The sequence below is a fragment of the Parus major genome, chromosome 3 (genome assembly GCF_001522545.3).
Source record: "Parus major isolate Abel chromosome 3, Parus_major1.1, whole genome shotgun sequence".
NCBI classification, from domain to species: Eukaryota; Metazoa; Chordata; class Aves; order Passeriformes; family Paridae; genus Parus; species Parus major.
Window position 1 is genome coordinate 42,887,757 of NC_031770.1, and position 25,227 is coordinate 42,912,983.

General features: G+C 38.1%; 1 protein-coding gene across 3 annotated transcripts in view; it reads right to left on the bottom strand.

The window, feature by feature from the left end:
• Positions 1-10,871: 10,871 nt before the first annotated feature.
• Positions 10,872-25,227, bottom strand: part of SIPA1L2 (signal induced proliferation associated 1 like 2) — a 73,712-nt gene continuing 59,356 nt past the window's right edge. The window contains exons 17-21 of one of the 3 annotated variants that reach the window (XM_015622172.2): positions 21,215-21,346; positions 15,746-15,799; positions 14,675-14,798; positions 12,983-13,064; positions 10,872-12,103 (exon numbers count right to left, since the gene is read on the bottom strand). In XM_015622172.2, the coding sequence (XP_015477658.1) occupies positions 11,957-12,103; positions 12,983-13,064; positions 14,675-14,798; positions 15,746-15,799; positions 21,215-21,346 (539 nt within the window). In that variant the 3' untranslated portion in view covers positions 10,872-11,956. The remainder of the gene's footprint in view (positions 12,104-12,982; positions 13,065-14,674; positions 14,799-15,745; positions 15,800-21,214; positions 21,347-25,227) is intronic. The other 2 variants (XM_015622173.1, XM_015622174.2) reach the window with 2 other exon arrangements.

Below are 25,227 nucleotides of genomic sequence, written 5' to 3' on the forward strand. Positions count from 1 at the left end.
AGAAGAAATACTTCATAGATTAAAAAGCATAGTCAATGAAGCAATACTTCATAGTCTTGCAAAAAGCAACTCATTTTGGAGAAATGAAAATGGTCTCTTCACAGGGGATTTTGTACACATTATTCCCATAATTGCTGTTAGACTATGGATCATTTGTGCCTGGTGTCAGTATATTCACCTGTGGGGTCATGGGCTCTATCAGCAAAAGCAAAGATGCTCTGCCCTCTGTTTTCTGGAGGGAGTGACACAACTCAGGCTCCACAGAGCTGGGCAGGATTTCCTGCCACAGCACCAGTTTACATCAAAGGCATGATGGTGTTTCTGGCCAGATTGAAGGCAGAGCTTTTTTGACGCCTGTTTCTATTTAGGGAACGCATGTAGTTCTCTCCAGGCTCTGATGGAAGGAGACTCAACTGCAGCAGCCTGGCCTGCCACAAGCACAGCCCCATTTCAGTAAGTCAAAGTAACTTCATTCCCAGCCAAAATCTTCCATAGGTATAAATGGGAGGGAAGGTGAGCTTTAACCTCTCAATGTGGTGGTGGGTGAGTCACTCCAGCCTGCTGGGATTCCAATCCATGGCACATATCCCAGGCTGAAGCAAGGAAGCCCAGGGCATGCAGAGGGGGAGGCAAGCAGACCTGTTGCTCTTTCAGCTACTCTGGCTCTTGTGATCCTGGCCCTGTTCCCCAACATAATTTCCATTACCTTGAAGAACCATCCAAACCTTCAGTAACACGATCAAGCGAGTATGGAAAAGATGCAGTGATTCAGGTGATTCAGGATTTGTGCTATGGAGGCACAAATGTAATGGTGCTCCCCTCAGCAATTCCCCTTCTCTCCAGTTCCTGCACAGCCAGAGGGACTCTGAGCACCAGCCTGCCTTGCACTAGCAAAGACAGCACAACTCCCCTTAACATATTTTCTACAAGTGCTTTTTTTGGCTGCTGATGGCTCCCTATGCAGAGGGCAAGCCCAGAAATGCTCCACTGTTTCACATTGCTGTGCATTAGAAATAACCAGAGGATTTCATTTCAACTCAACACAGGGTTGTTGAGTTTTGTATATTTTTGCTCTTTGGGAAGTTTTATCTGTGGAGTGTAGAACAAAGGCATAGGTAAAAAAAAAATCCCTGCTATTGATTATTACTTTGTTTGGTGGTGCTTTCTGCTTTGCACTGTGCTTTTGCACTGTCATTTACAAACCGGTCGCAACAATGAATTAATTTACTGTTTACTTGAGTGATGTAGCATATTGAGTTTCATTACAAGTATCCAGAAAACATGTTTCCTCAGATAATCCTTTATGGCCTTAATGCTCGAGGATCAATTTGTCTCACAAGATGAAACAGAGGTCAGAAATTCAATGCAGTGTGACAACACTCCGTTATTCCACTTAATATTATGGCAACATCCTCTGGTACCACAAGTGTTAAGACCTGCATAAACATTCCAATTTGAAATCTTATTTTGAGAGACCTACCTGCAGCTCAGTCATAAGAGATTTGCTGTAGGCAGAACTTGTCATACAAATATTCAGCCTAGAACTAATTTTCTTTAACATGTTCCAACATCTTCCAAAACAAACAAAGACTTCAGCACTTTTAAAAATACAGTTCTCTGTATCTTGATCAAAACACAGAACTTGATTCAACAATGAGTAGCTGTAGTTTGAAGCTAGTTTGAAGCTAATATGAAGTACAGTAAGGTTAAGTGAAGTGAGTTACTGTAGAGACAAACTAGAATAACACACTAGTAAATCAGGCTCAAAGTCACTTTGTTTATTAGATACTCTGTGAGGGTCTCCACTTGATCTTACTTTAGTATCAGCTTGAATCCAGCCAAACTCTGCCTCTCAGAGCAGCACATCCAAAAAAGATAGAAAACCTGGTTTGTAAAAATCTGTTTCCAGATGATCATATATCATTTACTGAGGCATCCAACAATGCTTCGAACTTGTTTCAGCTAAGATAAATTGGGTGAGTGCATCTCACATCTCCTGTTTTCATTTATTCAAAGTGAAAAATCACCTTCAAGGGATAATACCTTATGTCAAACACAAACCAGGGCTGACTTCAAATAATCCAAACACTGATCTAGCTTGTAGCTAAAGCAGGTCAGGGTGTTTTGCATTTTGTTCAAGATCTTCATAACATTCATTTTAACATCAAAGGCAACAAAAGAAATGAACGATGAAAAACTACAGAAAACATATTATAGTGCTGAATTCCACACCCATGCTCCTTTTCTGGTGCTCCTCTTGCATTGAAGGGAGAGAAAAAGGAACTGTCAGTGGGTGACTCACTTCAGAGGGGCTCTGGGATATCACCCAGCTGAAGCCCCTTCTGCACACCCTTGTTTTCCTTCTCCAGCCATTAAGAAAATGTACACGGTGAGTTCAGACATAGGAGGCTTCACCCAAACAGATCTTGGAGAATCTCTAGCAGAAACACAAGTGAGAGGATTGCTACCAAGCACCCTTCTTGGATTTGCAACAAATAGCAACAGCATGTTTGGAAACAAACTAAAGAAGTTTATTTTCCTTTCAGTAACCACACTCCTCTGGGGAGTTTCAACAAATGTGCATCTCACAGAAGGTGTACATATGTGGTTTTTACTTCAACTTCTGCCCAACACCAACATTCTTGACTGTGTCTGTCAGGAGTATGTGTGCCCCTGCAGAGGTGACCTTGTGGCCACCTCCATAGATGACATCAACAGCAAAGCATCATCTCCTTTCCCCAAACCATAGCCAGAGAAAATCTCAGATATAACAAAAGGGAAGAAAAAAAAAAAGTTGCATGTCCAGGGAGCATTGGGGTTGGTAGGAAAGAGAAGGAACAGGGCAGAAACTACAGTTTTTTTGCATGTCCCTGGAAAATTGGAGTAAATAACTGTCTGGTAAAGCTTCAGCTGGAATATTATGTTCAGTTTTGGACTCCCAGTATGAGATGGATGATAATAAACTGGAGAGAGAGCAGCAGAGAACTGCTAAAATGCTCAGGAGCCTTAAGGCAAAAAGTAGCAGTTGAGAGAACTGAATTGTTTAATCTAGTTTAATCTGATAAAGAAGAGATTAAGATTTAATAATAGTCTACAACTATTTTTGGGGTATTTACAGAAATTAAGCAAGCCATATTTTTGGTATTGCCAGCTGATAGAGTGGGGGAGCATCCACAGATTGTGGCTGGGATTCATGCCAGAAAAAACTTCCACCTTTAGTGGAGGATAATGCAGGGTACTCAGGGAGGTTGTGGAACCTCTGTCCTTGGAGGTTTGTAAGACTTAGCTAGACATAGCCATAACTAACCTGGTAAAATGGCAGTGCTGCTTCAGGAGGTTGGACATGATGACCTCTAGACATTCCATCCAGCCAAAATATCTGCCACAAATTATAAATCCTGTTAACTGACAGTGCAACAGCTTCAAAAGGAAATGTGGTTCCTCACAGGGGAGGAAAAAATGTCTCTGCCTGTATGAAAAATGGACTCTCAACCTTCTGAATCTACACAGGCCAAATGATGTAAATGCACTTAGAGATGAAAGAGAGCGTTTACTTTTCTGGAAATGTTGTTTTAGCATGTTTAAGGTCATCAGATTATTTTAAGAGAACAAAAAGCAGCCTCATTAAAAACCAGAATTCTCCATACTTCCTGCTCAGATTTGGAAGATAAAGCTCCAGTCGTAAAAGGCTCATAGAGAAGGGCATTTTTAGACAGCACAATACCTAATACATATTGAGAGTTAAATATACTTTCAAAGGGATAGCTATTCAGCTGTACAGGCTACTGTTTTGGACATTAGAAAAGATACTTCATGCACTTTAAATATAGATATAGCTCCTATGGTAACTTCCAAAATAACCTAGGAGCCCTGAATTTATTTGTCTGCCACTAGAAAAAGTTCTGCAATAAAGTTCGAATCATCTCGTGGCTTCTGCAAAAGCTTGTTTAAAACTACAACCATATATTAAAGACGGAACAAAAAAATCATATTTAGCCAGTGAAGATCATGTGACCAAGAAATAAACCTTTCCTCAAAGTATGTGAAGTTTCTTGTGCCACTTTTCCTTCTGGATGACTTTAATGAGACAAAGCTGTTGACATTTTTTCAAACCCACTTGATTTCCTGCATTTCCAGCTGTGACCCACAGTCTGTGCTCAGCACTGCTAACACCAGATTGTCCAGAGCTACCATTATATGACCAGAAGCAAATGCTTCAAAACACTTAGGTAAGTGGGAAGGACATAATCTCTTGTATTTCAGAATAGTATTTCAAGGATCATCTGGTCCAACCTTTCTTGGCAAAAGCATGGTCTGGATGTGGCAGCCAGTGTTTGACCACTGGATGTTTGCTGTGTGCTGTGGACAGTTTGAAAGCCATAGGATGCAAACAAGCAGCTGCAGCACGTGGGGCAGATGAAGCCAGTGCAGGAAGGGGAGCAAAAGAGAGCAGGGAGCCTGCGGGCCAGCTGGGCACTCATAACAGGTATGGGAGACTTGTCTAACAAAAGGACTCACAAAATAATCTGCAAGATGCTACAGAAAATGACACTTTCCTCCGGTGCCAGATGGGACCATGCAATTTAGGAAGCTGCTCAAAGCTCCACAACAGGAGCAAGAGATAAAAGACAACCTCTCTCCATCAGACGACCAGAGTATCTCTGTCAGCAATTACCTTGCTCTCATCTGTATTCTGATCAAATCAAGTATTAGACCCTAGACAGCCTTTTGATATTCCTGGCATATTCCCTTCAAGAAGAACGTGCAGGTGGATCTACAACTCTGATGCCTCTGAGCATCTGCATTTAGTGTCAGCACAGCTTAGAATGCTCACTCTCATTCACAGCACCAACTAATGGATTCATGCCATCAACACTAACTGAATATTTCCACATCACTCGAAGAAGTGCAGCTTGGGTATTTCTGAGAACTTTCCTAGAAATGAAAAATAGTGATTTTTATCACTATTGGGATAAATAGTGATAAAAATAAATAGTGGAGGGAATTTGTAGTGTTTCTTGTAAAAACGTGGACAAAACATTATTACCATATTGTATCCATTCACTGCAATGGGGTTTGGCATACACCTGGTGTGACAGAGAAATGGTGGAGCATTCAGGAATTACAGAGTAACCTGTTACATATGCAAACCTAGTCATTTTTCTCTTCTTCACTCTAAGAGGATTATGAAACCATCTCTGTGACATTATAAAACATTTTAAAAGGATGCTCCTCTGTGTTAGTCTGCAGATTGATTTCACTCTCTCTCCTTAGGTTTCTTTCAGACTCTCTCCTAGTTCATGTTTGATTTATTAAAAAAAAGAACAAACTAAACCAACTAAAAATAATCAGCAGCTGAACAACGCTCGTAGGATGTTCTGCAATAACAAACTAGGACAGACAGGAAAGGAAAGTACTGACACATAGTCATAGTCAAGAATTCACACTTTAAAAATCCAAGAGGATTTTATGCCTGAGCCTTAATAAGGCTATTTACAGATGATGAAACTCTCCTGTCAGCATCCCTTTAAAGTTTCTCTGTATAAACATCAACAATCCTGCTGGACAATTGGTGAGACATTAGGAGGCTTATGGCATGCTGTGCTGTAAAGCTATCTAGTTTTAAAGAGCAAATGACTCATTTAATAGATATGGTTCTGTTGAAAGAACATTCTTCAGAGCTTAGTAAGAAGTTTAAACCACATTAACATTAGAAATCAATAAGCCAAGCCACTGCGGACTACCGAGGTCACGGTTAATAAAGAACGACTTCAATTTTATTTTCATATCCTGTTTTTGGTCTAATCACTTGACCTCATTTTAAAATATGGTCTGGATGTAATTCACCATTCACACAAAGAGACTGATTCTTTTCCCGATTTTACTCTCTTCAGTAATTCCTATTATATTAAGTCTGATTTACACCAGAGGAGCTGAATAATTTTTCTGATAATTTTAAAGGAAATCAGCAACTCAGTTTACAGAGCACAGCTCGATTTAATGGTGCCATTTGGACCTTTTCTGGCTACATGATATACAGCTTCTGTTGGCTATGTGACATAAAAATATACAGGAATGAGCCCATTGTTTGCTTTCCCCTCTGAGTGGCAGATCATTGTCCAAGCTGTGTAGACTGCAACTGATGGAATGGCATTTCCCCCTTTGGAAACAAGGTTGCCTCTGGTCTGCATACAGGCTGAACATATCTGCACATTAATTAGAGCTTATGCTGAACATCCCCTACTCATACACAAGTATTTCAGCATTACAAACAGGCTTTGAATTGCTCAAGTATTGAGCCACCCTGAAGTTCCTTGCTAAGCTGTCTGACAGGAAAAGACACAGAAAGGAACATCAAAGGATGTTTGTACCTTTACAGAACCCCATCATTTCCTAAAAAATGAAGACATTGCAAGTCTGAAGGAGCTTTTTGTTTTGTGCTTGTTTTTACTGAACCTCCTACTGAGAAACTCAGCAAACAAAAGGAAGACCAAGAATCCAGAAGCTGTGGACAAGAAGACAGACAGTCAAAACAGCTTAAAGTTGCACTAGTGCTAGAATATACTGCCTGGAGCTCTGGTCTTACACACAGGAGAAACATTGCTCATTGGAAAGAAACACTGTGTCTTGGGTTTGGGCAAGGAATATCCATCATCTTGAGTATAATGTCTATGCAGAGGCAGAAGCACAGTACTGACAAGAATGCCGAAACCTCAGGTTTCCATCCAAAAAAAACCTTCAGAAAATATTATCTATCAAAGTTATGCCTGAGCTGAAAGCAAGTTACAATTCAGTGGTAACAAGAATCTCAGATGACCAGACTACTATTTGCTACTGGACAGCCCTGGGGTCGTTTATTTATTCTATTATTAACAGCTCTTGTCACTCAAATAATCATACATTTTCATACGTTTCAAAATAGGAACCAAAGACAAAAAGGAATGAGTTTCTAACACTTTAAATTTGTGTTCAGTATAACCAAGCCCCATAGCTTAAATTCAGTCATAACTAAATGAGTTTTGCAGACCTTCTCCCAGGTTTCTGGTCAGGGCTAAAGCATGGGTTTTCTCAATGTAAGCTCACAATTGTTTTCTGGGTTCCAAACTGGATTTACAAAGCATAAAACAGGTTGTGAAAATTCCCTATTCTTTTAAAGCTCTAGTCTTTGGACATAGAGTCATCAGTCAATTTATTACCCATGGTTACTACTGCTGCACTTCACATATCCCACTTTCTGACATGGCATGGTTTTGTCTCCTTACTTTCCCATAATCACTTCTCAGAACTATTTTAAACACCTCCAGCTGATATCTAGACACATGGGCACCTGAACTGGTATCAACAGCAGATTCAGTAATTTTAAATTTTTCAAGATTTCATAATGACTTTGGTCAGAAAATGCTCATCTGCTGTTTTTTGGCAGCAGCTCAAGCTGTGTCTGCGTTACTCCACTGTGAATAAATGGCTTCATGGAATGAGACATCTGGGACTCTGCCATGGGAAACCTGGTCTGACTCTGTGAGGGGAGATGTGTGGGAGCCAAGCAGGCACCTGTCAGCTTCCTGGAGCCACCCTTTTGAAGGGGCTTCAGTCCCAGCAGTGAAAGTCTCTGGCCCTGGGAGTGTGACTGCCAGGGAATCTCATGAATGGGCACACTGGGATGTTTCCTTAACCATGACCACTACTGGAGTAATTCTGTGATGTTGTATAGCAAAGAAGCCTTTAAATAGCCATGGTTAGAGGAGGACAATAAAATATGAAACTAAGGACATAACACAATTTCCCTTGAGAAATCAATAAAATAAATGGGGTTGCAACATTAATAGATTTGAAGCCTTCCAGTGATTTCTAAACTAGAAGGCTATGAACAATTTGGTCTCTTCATTCCATTCCCCGGTCCTGCTATGACCTTTTAAGACAGTGCAACAGCCAGAGATGCTGGTTTTCTGTCTGAAAGGAGAATTAAAATAAAACAAACAAAAAAAAATCCTCTCTATTTCCCCCGCAACCTTTTATTTTTAATTGTTTCCCTAGTGAAGGTTTGGAAATCTGCTAGATACAGTTATTTTGGAAATGTGTGGACTGGTTGTTTTACCCATCAGTCAAAAATTGTACCAGCCCTGCTTTCTGCTCTGTAGCCACTGTGGAGCTAACACAGCAAAAGGCTTCAGCCCTGCCACTCTATGGCTGGCCAGACCAGGCACCTATTTCAGAACTTCTTCTCCTGCCACTGGATTCTCCATGAGAGAGTTAAAGGCAGGATGCTGAAAGACAGAAATTAAGGAAATGCAAGGAATCAAAGGAAAAATAGCTGTGTTCACGGAGAGGAGAGCTGAGATCAAGATTTGTATTTGCTTTTGAGTTGAAAGACATTATAGTCTTTGCTGTGGAAGAAATAAGAGGGGATGAAGAATAACTTGCTTTGACAATAGTTAATGGCTCTGATGGCTTCAAATTGTACAACACAAATTTCTGACTTTCTGACTTTCTATATTAGAATCAGTCAGCACTGAGCTCAAGAAGTGCTGCAATGACATAATGCACATAGTGAGTCTCTTTTTTTCCATACTGAAAATTGTTTTCCTGAACAACTGCTCTACAATTATCTAGTTTGCATTACAAATATTCTAAACATTTTCCCACATTACTGGATTCTAGACACAGAAAAAGATGAACTATTTTGAGAATTTGTATCGAATAACACACAGAGGACTTAAACAGCTTCTGTATAAAGTTATCACATGCCTAAACCAAATGGAATATCCTCTCAGGAACAAAAAAAACCAAACCACAAACTTGAAATTATCCCTTGTGTTTATAACAGTGGCCTCAGAAAAAAACTGTACATAATAAAATACAGTCCACATTGTGATAAATGTATCAGCAAGGATCCCACCAATAAAGATATGTCACTTCTAGGGCAGAAGCAGAACATTCTGTAATTTTTCCAGGGTTGGTGTTTTTCCCTCTTGCAGAAGTAAACATCTGCACTGGCTCATATTTGACTTCGGCACCTCAGAACCGCATAGCATGTCTTGCTGTGCTGGGAGGATTTTGTTGACATTTTAAACACTTCCATATTACTGTTTTAATTCAGATCACAAACACATCTTTGAAGTCAATTTCCCAATCACCTCTACTTACTCAGCTTCAGATCATATGGAATGGTCTTAAGAGCACAGAGCCTTCAGACAGAGCCAACTTAATATGATTTCAGACACTAAAAGACATCCAGTCATGGAACTGAACAAGGAAGAGCCTGAAAGATCTCCAAAACCTGGGTTTGCAACACCCTGAATTTTCCTAGTACTCCACACTTGTTGCTCATGTAAATGTAGTCTTTGCCTTCATGTGTCTAAACCAGGCATTTTTTGTGAGCACAACACTTCCAAGAGGATTATTCTTAAAATACTCAGTTGATTCAAATGTCCAATTAAACGTCCTTTACCTGTGCCAAAACAGGTCTCTGATAAATATTGTATTCCCATGTCATTAAAACACTAACAGCCAGACTAAAAACTTTTCCCTGTGGTGAAGGTTCATTAAGGAAGAACCACATGCTCCCAACATGACTGCTTTTGTCAGCAAAAGAAACAGGAGATCTACAGACAAAGATTTCTGTCGGTTTTGGAAATCAAACGTTTTCAGTTGGATGGGAAAAATGGAAAAAATAACTGCTGAAACTCCTTTTTGTGCACACAGTTATAACTGCTGGTTTTCAATAACTGAGATAAAGAACTAAAATGAATATTGGACTATAAACTCCTATACAAACCTAACCGTGTCCCTTCAGAGCCAGCTTACCCTCAAGTTCATTTTGGTTAGCACAGCTTTCCAAAGGGAACAGACCAATCCTCACAGACACGTGTTCACAGACAAATTGCCCAAGTTGTTCAGCACTGTTATTTGGCAAGGTCTCCAGCCAGATGGGTTTGCTAATGACTTCTCTAAGGTGCTTAAATCAGAAGCTACTGTAACACATGACTGCCATGTTTAATTACCCTGTTAATACAGCTTAGTGGATATTGCTTGGTGTGTAAAAGTCAGAGTTTTTGATGAAAAATACAATACAAAATGGTCTCGTAAATTGCAATGTACAGATACCAAAGGCTTGATTATCTGCCCACATACAACCTTTCCTAAGAGGAGTCTCTCAGAACAATTGTTACAGCAGTGACAGACATTTGTTCCATTTATAAAACATTTCTCAGCCAAAGTGCACGAACAATGGACATGGAATTCTAGTTGCATGACTTGAATACATTTTATTTTTTAATTATTCAACAATTTTCCATATGTTTGCCTTAATGCATTCAGCAGCCAATAGGAAGCTGAGATAAAACTATGATCTTGAACTTTTTTTTTTTTTTTTGGTCTACCCCTCAGGGTAACTCAAATGAGCTCATTAGCTTCATTTAATTTTGCAAAGGTGTCCATTTTAGGTGTAGACTTTAAGCTCTGTACTGTACACAAAGCATCTCACATATGCTAACACTGCAGTCAAATCCTCAATCGCTGGCACAAGAAGATGGCAAGTTATTTCCTGCTACAACTAATGCATAAGCTAGTATGAAGTAACTAAACCTCTTCTGAACATCTTCTCCAGGATCATAGGCCACTGATCAATGCCTATGACCAGTCCAAAGAAGCTTTTGTTCAGACTGGGGAAAACACCTCCTGGGTTCCAGGACAGGACGCACCAAAGAAAGTAATGTGATAATGGTGGCAAACCCTCCTCGGTAACATGGGATCCTGACAGCTCTGAGGGGTCTTGAAATGTCTCTGGATGGATGGAGAGCCCAGGGACTGAGCTGAACAGAAACCCGAGTCATTACTGCTAACAATGATTACAGATAATACAAGATAGAATATTTCAGGTTTAGATTTTTAACATTTATTAAAAAAGCAGGATGTATGTTCATTTCAAATTAAACAGTTAAAAATGTTAAAGCATACAAACAAATCAATTGTGTACTAGCAGCATCCAATTGTTAGAATTTTCTAGAACTCCTCAGTACAGTCTTGGCAAGCTCAAAATATTACAACTTGCAACCAACTGACCTCACCATAGTGCAGATAAAACAAACTTTATAAAAACAACAATTTAAGGTTAAATAAGCTTAAATAAAGGTGTTAAATACAAGACACTTGATCAAAGCTTCTGTACAAAGATAGACAAATTTGGCATTGTACAACTGATTGGCTGGCTCACACCATACATGATTTTAATAGTTAAGCAGTGTAACTGTTTAGCTGAACATCAACTATACAAAAGTAACTGAAGTTGGGAGTGGGCTAACCCCAGTGAGCCATTTACAAGGCATGTGTATTTTTAGAAAATCAGAACACTGTTTATATTCAGGCACCATTTGTTCCTGCAAATAAATAATCTCTAATGTATCTGCATCCAAACTAGTGTTAAACACGTCAGTGCTAACATTTTATAAACACAGCTCTGTGACTATTCACTATACCTCCATTCTTATTGCTATGACAATGTGGACTGTGGAAATAAAACTACTGTACATACAAAAAAATAGAGCACCTTTTAAACATTAAAGTATATGTCTGGTTATTCTTTTTATCTTACAATACTGAAGCCCAAGCTAATTTAAATTGCTTTAACATCTTCACCAGCGCACCTGAAATGCAGGAACTAAAACCCCAAATATTCCTCTTCAGGCAAGCCCCAGCCAGAGCAAGTTCTAAAAATGTCTAAAATGACACTAAGGATTTTTTACATTCATCTGCACACAAACAATTATCTGCTATTCTCTGCTTTCTTCATATGAATTTAAAGACGGGTTGCCACAGTTCTCTCTCCTTTTCAGATGAATAAAGCTGGACAGAAAATGCAGCAGAAACACCTAAAATGGATTGTGAACACAGTGAAATTATTACCCTGCTAATTCAAAAGATACATTGTTCAAATAAGTACTTTGCAGGGCCCCAGCCATTAAGATTTTTTGTCTATCGTATTAAAAAACCATTCTGTGAATTTCCTCAGTTGAGCGGCTGCTGTTTGAGACTCTTCCTGAAGCCTCATGTTATCTTGTCTCAGGTGCTGTACCTCTGCTTGGAGAACTGCCTTGTCCTGTTTTTCCTGGTTAACAAAGATACAAGTTGAGCAAAGTGAGCAGTTGTGATGACAACATTTACTTTTGTTGTTAATATTTCTATGCATGTCATAACAGCTATATTTAGTTGAGCTCCCAAATTCATTCTGACAACTATTAACTGTAAGTTAATTCCCCAAATACTCTCCAACTACCTCATTCATTCCAAGAAAATACTGCAAGCTAAAAAAAACCCTAGATGTTACTTTAATATAAAAATTAAAGTTTTACACGATTTAACAAACCAAAAAACAAAGAAATATCAAGCATTGAAAGCATAAGATTTTAGCTATAATAAGTGATAAATATAATAAATTATGTGAGAGCCCAAGTTGTAATTGTTTTCAAGCATATATTTAAAGAATAAAAATATCTAATTTCAAAATTTTTCCTGACCTGATTTTTTCCTTACCAAAAGCAGCCTCATTTCTATTCTCCTGGCATTATCTCCAGCTCAGAATTTTGACAGCAAATGAAGCACAAATCAAGTCATTGCTACATGACCAAGGTAGCACAAGGCAACAGGGATGACAAAACCGGTGTGCCAACTACTTAGCAATGGTGCCCTGTCAAAATCCCTATCCTTTGTTAAATCCAAAGTCCCATAAGTGAAGATGAAGTGTTTCCTTGATTCTGGGTGTGCTTATTTTTATGACAGCTGTTCTGGAGTAAAGTCCTGTAAAGTACTTAGCCTTGGGCCAATTTCCTCACATTCCCACAGAACCCTCTGCACCTCAGTGCTCTGAGCAACCACTGAGCTCTGCTGTCTCGTTTAACTGATGTGCTTCTTTCAAGCCTTTGATGATTCTGTGTACAAATAAAACCACTAAAACTGGGCAGCAGATACGGGGCTAATGGTCTCTTACCTTTCTCAGGTCAGTTTGTAGCTGCCGCAGGATGACTTCCAGTTGGTTTACTTTTCCAGTCAGAGTACTCGGAGCATGTTCCCTGCAAAGTAAACCACTCCCTTCACTCTGAGTTAGTGAAAAATATTTTCTTCCCAGCTTTAGGAGAGTTACACTTTTAGTAATAGCACAGGAAACCAATCAGTTTAGGCACAGTTAGGAAAACAGAGACAAAACCACCATCAATAAAAGACTACCACTAGAACATAAATCCAGTCCTGCAATATCTGAAATACGACACTACTTCTCATGCAAATCAGGAAGGAGTAATAATGATTTTAAGAAGGAATGTTTTAGGAATGACTTGCACATACCCTCACAGCGCAAGTCACACTCACTGCTCCACGGTGTGCAGGCACATTGCTTAACAAGCTGCTTTCTGATAAGGACTGCACTAATCTCATGCAAGATGCAGCTGCAATTACTGCAAACCAAAAGAGCCGTAAAGACTTCTTTTGTCTGCTGTGCAGCAGTGTCATTTTCAGTAAAGGATAAACGTATGGCTTAATGGAGACAAATATTTTGTTTAAAGGTCAAAACACATAAAATATTGCCACAGGTTAATCAAATGCATGACTGAAGGAAAATACTGAGAATAGCTTCTGTTTTCTGAATGACAATGAGCACTGTGGGAGATGATTCCATGTATATTATAGATGCAATTAGCCATCATGTGAGTAATTGTGTCCAAAAGAGAGCAGGTGAAGAGAGGCTTTACATACAAAGCTGAATCATCTGCTTCATGCAATTGCACAAATCTGACATGGCTAAAAGGTTTGCCATGGCTAAAAGGGGAACATCTTTAACAGTCTTTTGCAATCCTTATTGATCATTAGCCTGGGGAAAGATATGAACTTAAAAGTCATTACAATAAATGCGCTTTACTATGTAAGCTAGCTAATTTGTGTAAAATTGGTTCAAATTAAAATGCAACAGTCTAACAAGCAAGAAGACTTTTCTCTCCATTTCCCATTCTCCCATTCCTACAATTGAAGAGCAAAACTAATCAAAGATGTGTTTTTCTTCTAAAGTGTGGTGGTGGTGGACAGATTATACTGCTAAATCTGTATAAGAATAATCTTTAAATTAACAATACTCCTTAGAGCAGGATAGGTGGAGGGGTGGGGGAGGAATCATTTCTCCGAGAGCACTGAGAAGAATTTGAAGAACTGGGTAGTTTGGCATAAGTTCTGCAGTCCTCTGTTACAGATTCTCTTAATTTACCTCTGTATAAAATAAAAATTATGGGTTTGCAAATAGCTGCAAAGATAGGATAGATCCTATTCCAAGGTTTGAGACATTTGCTGCTGATCAGGTTATTGCATCCTACAGAGCTGAGCTCCCATTATTAGCTTGATTATAATGAAAACAGAAACAAATGTAACAAAAATTATTATTGTAAAGGAGGAATACAGTGAGAAATTTGACTATCTGAAACTCTGCATCTAACCTTAATCTGTGTTACAGACCTATCGCAGTGAGAGAGAAGATGATATGAAGAAACAACATTTTTTCAAAACTAAAGAAATTATAAGTCAAGGGAGCAAGTCTGCCACCATACAGCCATGAAACATGCATACAGGCAATTTGACATGCAACATTAATCTTTCCTTTAAATATTTTTGCAAGAAATATGTTTTAATTTTGACATACCCAGCATCCTCAAGAAAATCTTTTCCATCTGGGGGACTCTCATCCAAAGGTAACTCTTGTGCTCCTTCCAAGCCCTGAGCTTGCTGCATATCATTCAAGGTGCAAAAAGACGCTACTCTCTGATCTGTAAAAAAAGTAACATAAGGATACCTCTAAACCTGGACAAAATAAAAGGCTATATTACAGCCATTACCCTGGTTCAGTTAGTGAAATGGATGTAGGCTTCTACATCTCAGCTTTGAAGATAAACAGCAGATGTATGTACCAACTAGTTGGCTTCCCCACACCTGCATCCAAAGGCAACCCCAAAGCAATTTTTTATGTCTATCAGCAGTATGACATTTTGTCTGGACCACTTAATGCTGATACGAACAGTAAATTGGTCTTGATGAAATATGCAGAAAACCATTACAGAATTCAGGGCCACAGCCAATGACAATAATCCAGGAAAAAGGTCTGCATTTTTTTCCATGGACTTAAAGCCCTCAGATTCCTCAGAAATCTTCACTGTTCATTTTGCACTGCTTTACCACCTCAAACATTTGCAGAAGCTGATGGTAATCTGCATACTTGAAAACCAATAAATTCACCCTATTTTTATCAATTTTTATTATAGGTATTACTAAGGCACTCTATTATCTGCATTCAATTTCACTAGAACATAATCTAACAAGCACAGATGCAATTACCTATGGATATACAGTGTGGTTGCCAAAATACATCAGTCACCACATAATAGAAGTATGCCATGCAGATCATCATTGCACAGAACAGGAGTAAATGATGCATTCATTAGGATTTAATTTGTCTTCTTTAAAAAAACAACAACAACAAAAAAAAACCAACCAAAATCCATATTCTGTGGAGATTGATCTAGCTTATTTCTGCCAAACAAAATCCATGTCTGTAGGCTTGTATGAATTCTGGCGACAACATGCCTGCCTTGCCCTTTCTCCCCTTGCTCTACCACCCCGCCAGGCCCAAAGCTTGCATTATCATGCAAACGTGCAAACATAGGAAGTATGAAAAAAAGTTTACAAAAGGCAAAAGTCATCAATCCCAGACCATCACCTAGAAACGGCGTCTGATGACAGAACGGCCCAAATTCTTCATCTGAGTCAAAACCTGGAATAAGATTTAGAATGTTCCTATAAACAAGGCAGTCCACCCCCACTGGGGCAGCTGTGGCCCTTGTTGTGGCAGCGCACGCAGTGGGTGGGATGTTCCCCGTGCAATTCCTGCTGGCGCTCACTGCCAGCCTGGCCAGGCCATTTCTACACAACACCGACATCGCGGTGAGCGCGAGGCATCACGCCCTGGGTCTATAACAGCAACACCCAGCACAGTGACACAGCATGGCAACTTGGCAGCATACACAAGAGGACAATCCTTTAAACCCTCAAGGACACAAACAGTGAATACAGGCCAGATCTCTTCAAACAGGAAGGACAAGTTCTACCAAACAAAAACAGGAAATCACTATAAAGCTCTTTGTTGGTTTAAAAAATCCCTTCAGCATAGCACAGATCGCCAATTCATTCCATAATACAATGAACAAAAGTTGCGTGTCTGATTTTGTCCAATTTCAAAGACTGCAGCACGTTTCCTCTGCTTTCAGCCTTAATTTCTGACTACTGATGGATCTCAGAAATACGAACATGACTATTCCACATGTGCTGACAATAAGGTAAGAATAAAATTTTAAACACATAATCAATGACATCATTTGCAGATTTGAAACCCACTAAGATAGATTTACTTTGTACAGATAAATTAAAATTAGTTTCCCAGATCAAACACAGTATTGTCCAGAAACAAGACAGATAATTATTGATTTCACCTTCATACTATTAACATTTTCATTATAACAACTAGTTTTTATAAAGAAAAATTAATTGTATTTCTGGGTACGATTCTGTAGACCTAGATTCTGCTTTCTCCAAATTACAGGGACCTCTCCTATTCAATTGAAGCAAAATGTACATACTAAACAGAAGAAAATACATGTAAATCTCAGAGTTCTTGTTTTTAACTGAGATGTCCCTGCCAAACTCCAAAGAGAGTCCAACCACAGAAAACTATTTGCAAAAAATATATTGATTTTTTTATTGAAAGTTTAAACAACTGACTTAGCAAGACCAGAGACGAGACAAAAAATAATGTTGAAATTTACAGTATAAGAGTCACACAGCTGTAACCACTAAGAGTTTGAATCTGGATTTTCATTGTACAAGACCACTAACAGAGGCCAGAAAAAACTCCAGGCAATTTTGGTGTACTGGAAGCAGAAAAGGCTAAAATGAGTAAAGTGCATGAAGCCACTCTTTCATTGTTAAGGTAAAGTCTACCCACAAACGTACACTGACATATGCATTGAAGCAAGAAGAGTTACAAATGCATGCCCTAGAAATCACCAAATGTTAACTAAATATTGTCATTTTTTTCTTTTTCTAGCAGTTTAGCACACTACTTTGGTTAAAATAATTATCTGTCATGCTAAATGATTCACTTCTTTCTCATTATATTATGTATAGCATTACATTTAGCTATGAAGATTTTAAATGAAAGTATTAAAATAACATTAATTATAGTAGCACAGATGTTTCTGCAAAGATAAATTTGCATTAAGAAACACTGCATTTTGATTGGCACCAGTAGACATTCATAAAAATCACCTGGAAAAAAATCGGGAGTTGCAACCACCAATTATAATGAACAGGGACATCAGAAGGACTATCTTAGGCTTTTAATGCTCACAGCATGACTTATCAAACACTAAACAGCTTTTTTAAAGCATAATAAATCCAGTTTGAAATAGAACAAATAGTACAAAGTTCTATTAAAGACAATACTCGATATTTTTATTTTTGTCAGTTGTCTTTTATAATTACAGTGGTAGGTATGGACATTCAAAAATGCTTCTCTGTTTTGTCCCCAAAACATGGAATATATCTAAAATGTTCTAAAAATATCATCAGCAACATAATACACATGTTGAAGACCAGTCCTTTCCTAACTTGAAGATCTATTGGAAGGATAATACAAAAAGAGAACTAAAAATATTAATTCTCTTCTTTTCCCTTAGTCTTTTCTGGGATTTCTCCTTTTTCAAATCTGGCTTTCCAATTTATTCTAGAAATCCCCACATCTTTGCCTTTACTTAGTTGAGCATGCTTGCTTTCTTTTTGGTTCTTTAACTTCTTTTCCACCCCAACTGCCCTCCTTCTTTTGCCATACAGTCAAACACAATCCTATCTATTTTTTATTGTTTGCTTCAGGGATGGACCCAAAACATTACAACAGAGTATTTCCACCATGTGAACTGCTCCCTGGTTATGTCTCTCTGCATTTCCCAGTGAAATCAGAGAAGGAAACTGGAAGTAGCCAATCCATGTGTGGCAGAAATGGAAGGATTCCCCATGCTACTGACCAGACCAATGTTAGCATGCCTGCAAAACATCATCTCTGGAGAAATATCAGTGTCTAAACTATGTCTTGCAAAGGAAGGCAGTGCAGAGTGTTAAAATAATGCTCCACTGTGTTCCAGCTTAGGGGCACTGACCCTCCACAGAGGCAGCTCAAGCAAAAACTCTTCCCTGATGCAGCTTCAGGAGCTTGTGGAGTTAATGCATGCACAGCTCTCCCTCACACTGCAAAGACCTGATTTTCAGAAAAAGCTTCAAGTAAATATTCAGCTTCCCACAAAGGTTCTTGTCAAGCAAATGCAGTGAAAATGAAATCCTGACAAAGTGAAAAGCATTATATACTTTCAATTAAAAACAAAACAAAACAAAAGTAATAGTTTCTTCCACCCTCATGGAGCACAGTTTAAAAGCTGCTGTTCCACAGAGGACCAAGGCTTCAGTTGAATAAAAACTAATACTAATCAACAACCTTATCCACTCTTCATCTGAGGAGAGGAAGAAAGTGAAAAATGAGACTACTGCTCTTGTTACACCCATAAGGAAACTCCAAGTACAGATGATGGAAGCAAAAATCTTGCCACTAAATTTAATTGTTAATCCAACTGATGTCAACAATATAAGCACCTAAAAAGTCTATATCTAACATGAATCAAGATACAATTGCTTCTTAAGACAGAGATGAAAGATCATGAGGCCCACATTAGGGATGTTGAGCTGATCAAATTATATAAATTGTCAACACAATCTGGAGAGATCACAAGAGAAAAACTCTGACCTTGGAATCAGATTGGTAATCCTGATAAACTGATAGTCAGCAAAGACATAGTACAAAGAAAAAATTGAAATCAAGTCCAGTATCTAGGTTCTAGAAGAGAACACAACTTCAAAATCTCAGGCTGGCAAAGCCAAACTAGAGAAAACCTCTAATTTCACAGATTCAGTATTAAAATATTCTTTTTAGTGATTCTTTCCATTGAAAGTGGGGAGGCAGCTGTTTGTTTACTTTTTTTTGGTTTTTTAATATGGTCCTATATGAAACGTGATCCCATTTTCACCCAGTTAAAAAAAAAAAAAAATTAAAAAATTAAAGCAGTTTTATATTCAGAAGTGGACAAACTTTAGAATCATCCACTCTCTTTTTCACATTGATGGAATGCAGAACAGCAGTTCCAAGCTATTTTCAAATAGGAAGTTGAAGCAGCTTCTAAGTCAACAACATTAAAATACACATGGAAACTGCACTGTTAATTCATATGCAACACATTCCAGTGATCTTTTAGGACATGCCTATCAGTTATTCTTTTTTAAATGACTTTCAAATTTCAAGACATAGGATGAAGTTGAATAAGGGTTTAAAAATTCCATTCCTTGCAAAATTTTCTAGTTGCAGCACTATGAATTTAGTTGAAACATTGTATAAATCATCTAACATATACACAGATGTCTCTACTGTAGAGTCCTGAACAGAAAAGAATTATATTCTTGCATACAAAAATAGATTACTATTTACTGCTCAAATTCTTAAAATAATTTAAAAAAAGTCTAATAAATAGCTTCTATCTTATAACTCAGACCAACAGTTCTCCAACATTATCTACAGATATATCTAAGTTATTTACAATTAAAACCCAACACGTGAATACCCTCCCTCCCTAGGACAGAGCACTGTGGGTTAGCTGTATTGTTCTACTTCTCATTCTCAAATTCAAACGTAATTACACTTACATAACACTTACCAAAGTGAAATTATTTTAATCATGATACTAGGAAGTAAAAAGAATGAAAATCTATTAGTTTTCAAAGAAAGCTAAAAATACAGGAGCATAGCTGGTACAGAATGATCTTTCACTCAGATGAACTCAACATTTTTATTAGCATTTAAAAATATTCTTCAAGTACAAAGTTAGAGCTAGTCATTTACTGATGCAAACCTTTCTTCAGTAGTTTAAGATGTCAGTAACAAACAGCAGGGTGTTCCCTGAGCAATCCAACAGAGGAATGCATGGGAAGAGCTGTCAAGATTCTCAGTGTCACAGTATTTCCTGCCAGCTACCACAGCCATGTTTGAGTAGAATTGAATAGTAATGAATGCACATCAGGTCAAAAAATAATAGAGCTCTTCAAATTCCTCATCATTGCTGTTGGTTTGGGTTTTCACAGTGTCATCGGAATTGGTGCAACAAGCAGTTCTGAAGAGCTTTTGGTCAAAGTGAACTGTAATCACTTCACACTTTGGGAAGGAATCAGGAACCAGAAAACTGATTTCCATGGTTCAAAAAAGTTAAAAAAGACTCAAACCACCAACTTCACAGACAGTTTTCACAAAGTTAAGACCTGTATCTTATACAACCATGACTGTGGTAACATCATACTTATTCATAAATTACATTACATTCACTAATGCAAGCAATACCAGTTAATAAATGTCAGACATTTTAGGACTGCACTATAAAAACACTTCTCAAACAACAAAAGACAAACACTCAACTGTGTATATCCATATAAACACTCAAACCAACATCTGTTTTCTCTATTTAGACATTAAGTGTACGTTTAGCTCCCAGAGGTGGATGAGATTTTTTCCTTGGTTAATGTGGTTCCATAAATTAATGAAGCAAATCTAGTCTACATCCTACACCCTAAATCCTGTTGCTGGAAAATATACTGTACATTTCTCCTGGTCTTAAGGGCTTATGAAAACCGAGAGGGACCACAACACTATTTGGACTACACATGCCAGTTTATAAACACAACACAACAAACTCAGGGAAATGTTACTCCCAGTTTCATTTTAAACATCTAACTTCATTCAAAACATCTAACTAATGTTTTGAATCTCTCATTTAAATATCTGATTTTTCAATTGATTACAGAAGAAACTTAGGCACTAAAGTGGAGGAATTGCATCTAAAATGGAAACAGAGAGTATCATAAGGACCCAAACTTTCAATGACAATCTTCCACACTGAGAATTGATACTGCCGAAAGAACTAAAGGGCTACAGAGGCAAACACTGGATTTTTGTAATTCAAAAGGTGGCTATACCATATATATTAAATTTTTTTTATGAAGTTTGTGTAGTGAACATTGATCTTTATTCAAATTTTCCTGTTACCTTCAAACGCTCGTGCAGCATCTACCAGGTGAGACCAGTCTAGCCCTGTGGCAGTGTCTGGCAGGGGCATCAGGCCAGGATCATTGAATTTGGCTTTATCAGATAAGGACCCATCTGAGAACCAGAATTCATCTAAACAATAAACACAATAATTAGTCTTCCTGTAACAATTATGCACAATTAATTTTGAAGCTACTATAATAATCTGTAAAAAAGGTATAAGCAAAAAGTGCTTATCTTCATTTCTCTTGTGTCTGTCTTTTCCTGTAAAGTACTCAGTATGGGTGGAACAATTTCTAAATGTTGGCAAAGTAAGATGGGAAGGTTTTAAAGGGCACTTCTTCGGTGCCACTGCACATGATGTGTCCCTCACATTTTCATATGAACACTGTGTGAGCAGGCAACATCCATTTTAAAGCACAGCATATTAAACCTGAGCACTGAGCAGAAAAGCTGCCAGATATACAAAGTTGTATTTGTGAAGCAACATGAAAGATATTTACATGCAGAGTTTTACTCTGAAACTGAAAATATTCCTGTTGCAGAAGCAATTAAAAAAAAACAAACACCTGCTTTTCTTTTAATGCATTTGTAAATTCTAGCCTATATCCAAATCTCCCTTTCACACTGAAGATATTACCCTATTAGTTTAACATTTGTAGCTGTGTCTCTGAGGATGTAAGACTTGGGTGAGATTTCAGAGTGAGCTGTAACACACTGTAAAAGGTACACAGATCATATTAAATGAAATGTATACACTATAAGCTGTTCAACCTTTCAGTTGTGCAGATTTTAGAATGTACCACAAAGATACATTTTAGTAGAGGAGATGCTAATTTCCATAATTTTCTTAAATAGTTTTACATGTTCCTAATCTGTCCATAGCAACCTTCACTCTGATCAATGTGAACATGTTAAAAAGAATACTGAACAGACACACAGAGTTTCTTAAAACTAATCATAAATCAAAATTATCATTTGCTATCACATTTCATCTTAACCCTAAAGCCAGCAAAGGAATATAATAATTTTATCACATAGTATAATCAGGCAAAGAGAATTTTTGATTCAAACAGATCCACTCCAATTAAACAAAAGGTCAAAATAGTAATTTTTCCCCAAATATTTCAGGAGGAAATTTCCATCTAGTAATTCCAGTAATTTAAACTATAATATGTAAGATGAGTATTTTTTTCCAGGAAAAGACCAAACACAAAAAACAATGAAGGAAGAAATGCATTTATACAAGTGGAAGATACATTATGGTTTAAGGAAATGGCATGCTGTCATTGTTCTGATATTAATGTGTATTTGACTTAAAGATTCTGACCTAAAAATCCACAGAGAGTAGGCTGTTACAAAGCATTCTACTGCACAGAGCAATGATTGAAGCATATGATATGCTCTATTCTTTGCAGAAACCTTGCTTAAAAGGAATACAAAATATGAAGAAAAATAAAGTGAAGAAGGTTTTCAATCCTCTGTCAAAAATCAGGAGTCCCTGTAGAAGAGGTTCCCTTTACAGTGGAATTTATCTTGTTCCACACTTTTCTGAAAGATGCAGTATTGTTACATTACACTTGGAAGTGGCTTGACAAAACTCTGTAGAAATGTCCTACTCTCAGTATGTAAAAGTGGATGTTATATGAAATGGAAAATATAATATAGATATATATTCTACTCCTATGTCTGTACTAAGATTTTATTTTCAGCTCTGTATAAATATACATAAAGCCCTACCTAAGGCAGCCTTTGTGCAAATACACTGAAAGCTGAAAGTCAGAGCAGTCTCTGAACTTCAGTATATGACTTATTTGTGCAAATACAAATGTTTCATACATCCCTGTTGTGGAAAATAGACAGAATACCTTATTTGAAAGACTGGTAAGCCAGCTTTTGGTTCTAGACCAGCAGGCAGGCCCTAAGGGACAGCCCTTGCTTTTGTGTGATCAGCCTAGAGAGGCTGATTGTGAAACCTGTCAGGAAGAAGCCTGCTCCCAGCGCGATCCTGCCAGCTCTCCAAATTAAAGTGTAGGAGTGATATATTCACCAGTAGTCATCCTTCATTATGCATTGTCTCTGTGAGAACCTCAGTTCACCTTAGGGTGGATCCTATTCAGTCCTGCATAAGCTCTGACAGAGCCACTCAACTGCAGAAAGCCTGCCAGAGTAGAGATTTGAATATTGATAGCTCTGAAAATGTGCTCATGCTGATGGCTGAAATTCTAAGTGGAATAACTGAACAGGCATGAGTATGCCACCACAGAATAATTCATTTTCAAGACATAAATTGTGCTCTTCTGCAATGGGGGAGCGAAAACAGGGGGAAGAAGAAAAAGAATAAAAATACCAAACACGAGCTTTAATGACATAGGCCTTGGTGTCTTTGAATTTCAGAGAATATTGTTTATATTCCAGGAATGCTCTGGGTGAGATAAATTCTTTCTAGCCTCCTGTATTTGCATTTCTTCCCTGCTCCTCTTACCTTGCTGTTGCCTCACTCTGTGTAGGACTGCCACATCAGCAGCTGTTGCCTGTTTCCCTTTTTGATTTGTGCAAGGGTGGCAAGTGATGCTTAAGCATGCCCACCTCTGTGTCTCCAAGAGGATATGCCTAATCTAGCAGGACACTACTGTACACAAGATTGACTTTTGAAGCAACTCGATTTCCTTTGAGGAAACATTTTCAGTGTTATCTCCGGTTTTAAAGGCTATTTTGTTTGCTGAACTCCTATCAGCATACAATTACTGATCTTGTAGTTTCTGGTCTTTTCAGTTGTGTCACTTCCTCCACTTAGGAATTTTATTTATTTTTATTATTTATGCATAAAAGGATAAAGCATTATCAAGAGTCCCTATTTCAACCAAAATTACATGGTCAGTTCAGTTTCTAACACAGCTCCTGAAAGTGGTGGTTATTGGTCCCACATACATCCATATTCAAAGAGTAACTAATTATGCAGAAAGAAGAAAGATTCACCTGACTTAACCTATTTTACTTCCAAGAGAATTATCCTGCTTCAGCTGGAATTGCTACTTTTATGCAGAGATTGTAGATCATGAAAAAACCTATCTGCTAAGTACTCCTTGTTTCAAACTAGACATGTCATTTAACAATTCTCTTCAAAGCAGCTGCAGGTGAAGAAATATATCAAATCTCATGCAAATGTAAATCCCACTCTCTGTGGGATGTCTGTTTTTCTTTCCTGCAATCAGTAGTTATATCTCTATAGTCCTCTTAAGCAACTACTTCTGCCTGCTAAACCCTTCCTTTCTTTAGTATTGCCTAGAGTTGCCCAAAGTCAAAGCTTCAAAGATGCCAGCCTGCTCGTAGGCTCTCATGCACAAGTGCTCCTGACAATTATTTTTCCCTTCCCTTCTCATATTGAAGATAGTCTTATGTTCTAATAAGGTGAACCATTCACTGTGTGAAAACAGGTAACACCAAACATGTTCTACTTTGCTTGTGTGAATTCATCAATGGCTTTTATCTGCTTGCTGACAAACTGATTTCCAAACTGCTACCACTGCACATCACCAATATACAGTGATGCTCTTTCATTTTAATATTGCCTCTTATCAACAAGCTTAGTTTTGGATTGAAGCTAACATGGGTAGTAAGGCAGTTGGAAAATAAGACTTATCTATGAACACAGTTGCAGAGACAGTTCCTGCACTTCTGGCAGCCTTTTCCCTATGGCATGCATAACCTGAGAACTTTCAGAATTTGTCAGTAGCTCAGTGTAAAATATTCCCTTCCTTATGACCCTCTTCACTACAACTATCCTGCACCTCGCTCCTTTCCTCACAACACAGGAACATCCTGCCAGTTTATCACTCAGGGCATTTTCTTTCCCCTCTCCTTTTGTGGTTCAGGGTGAGAGTGGACCACGGTGCCTGCAATGTAAATCAAGATTGTCTCCATGTGTCTCCCTGGGTTCCCAACTGATGTTACTACAGCAGCTCAGTATCAGTGGTTCTCATTGTTGTAATTCTTTCCCTGCTCATTCACCT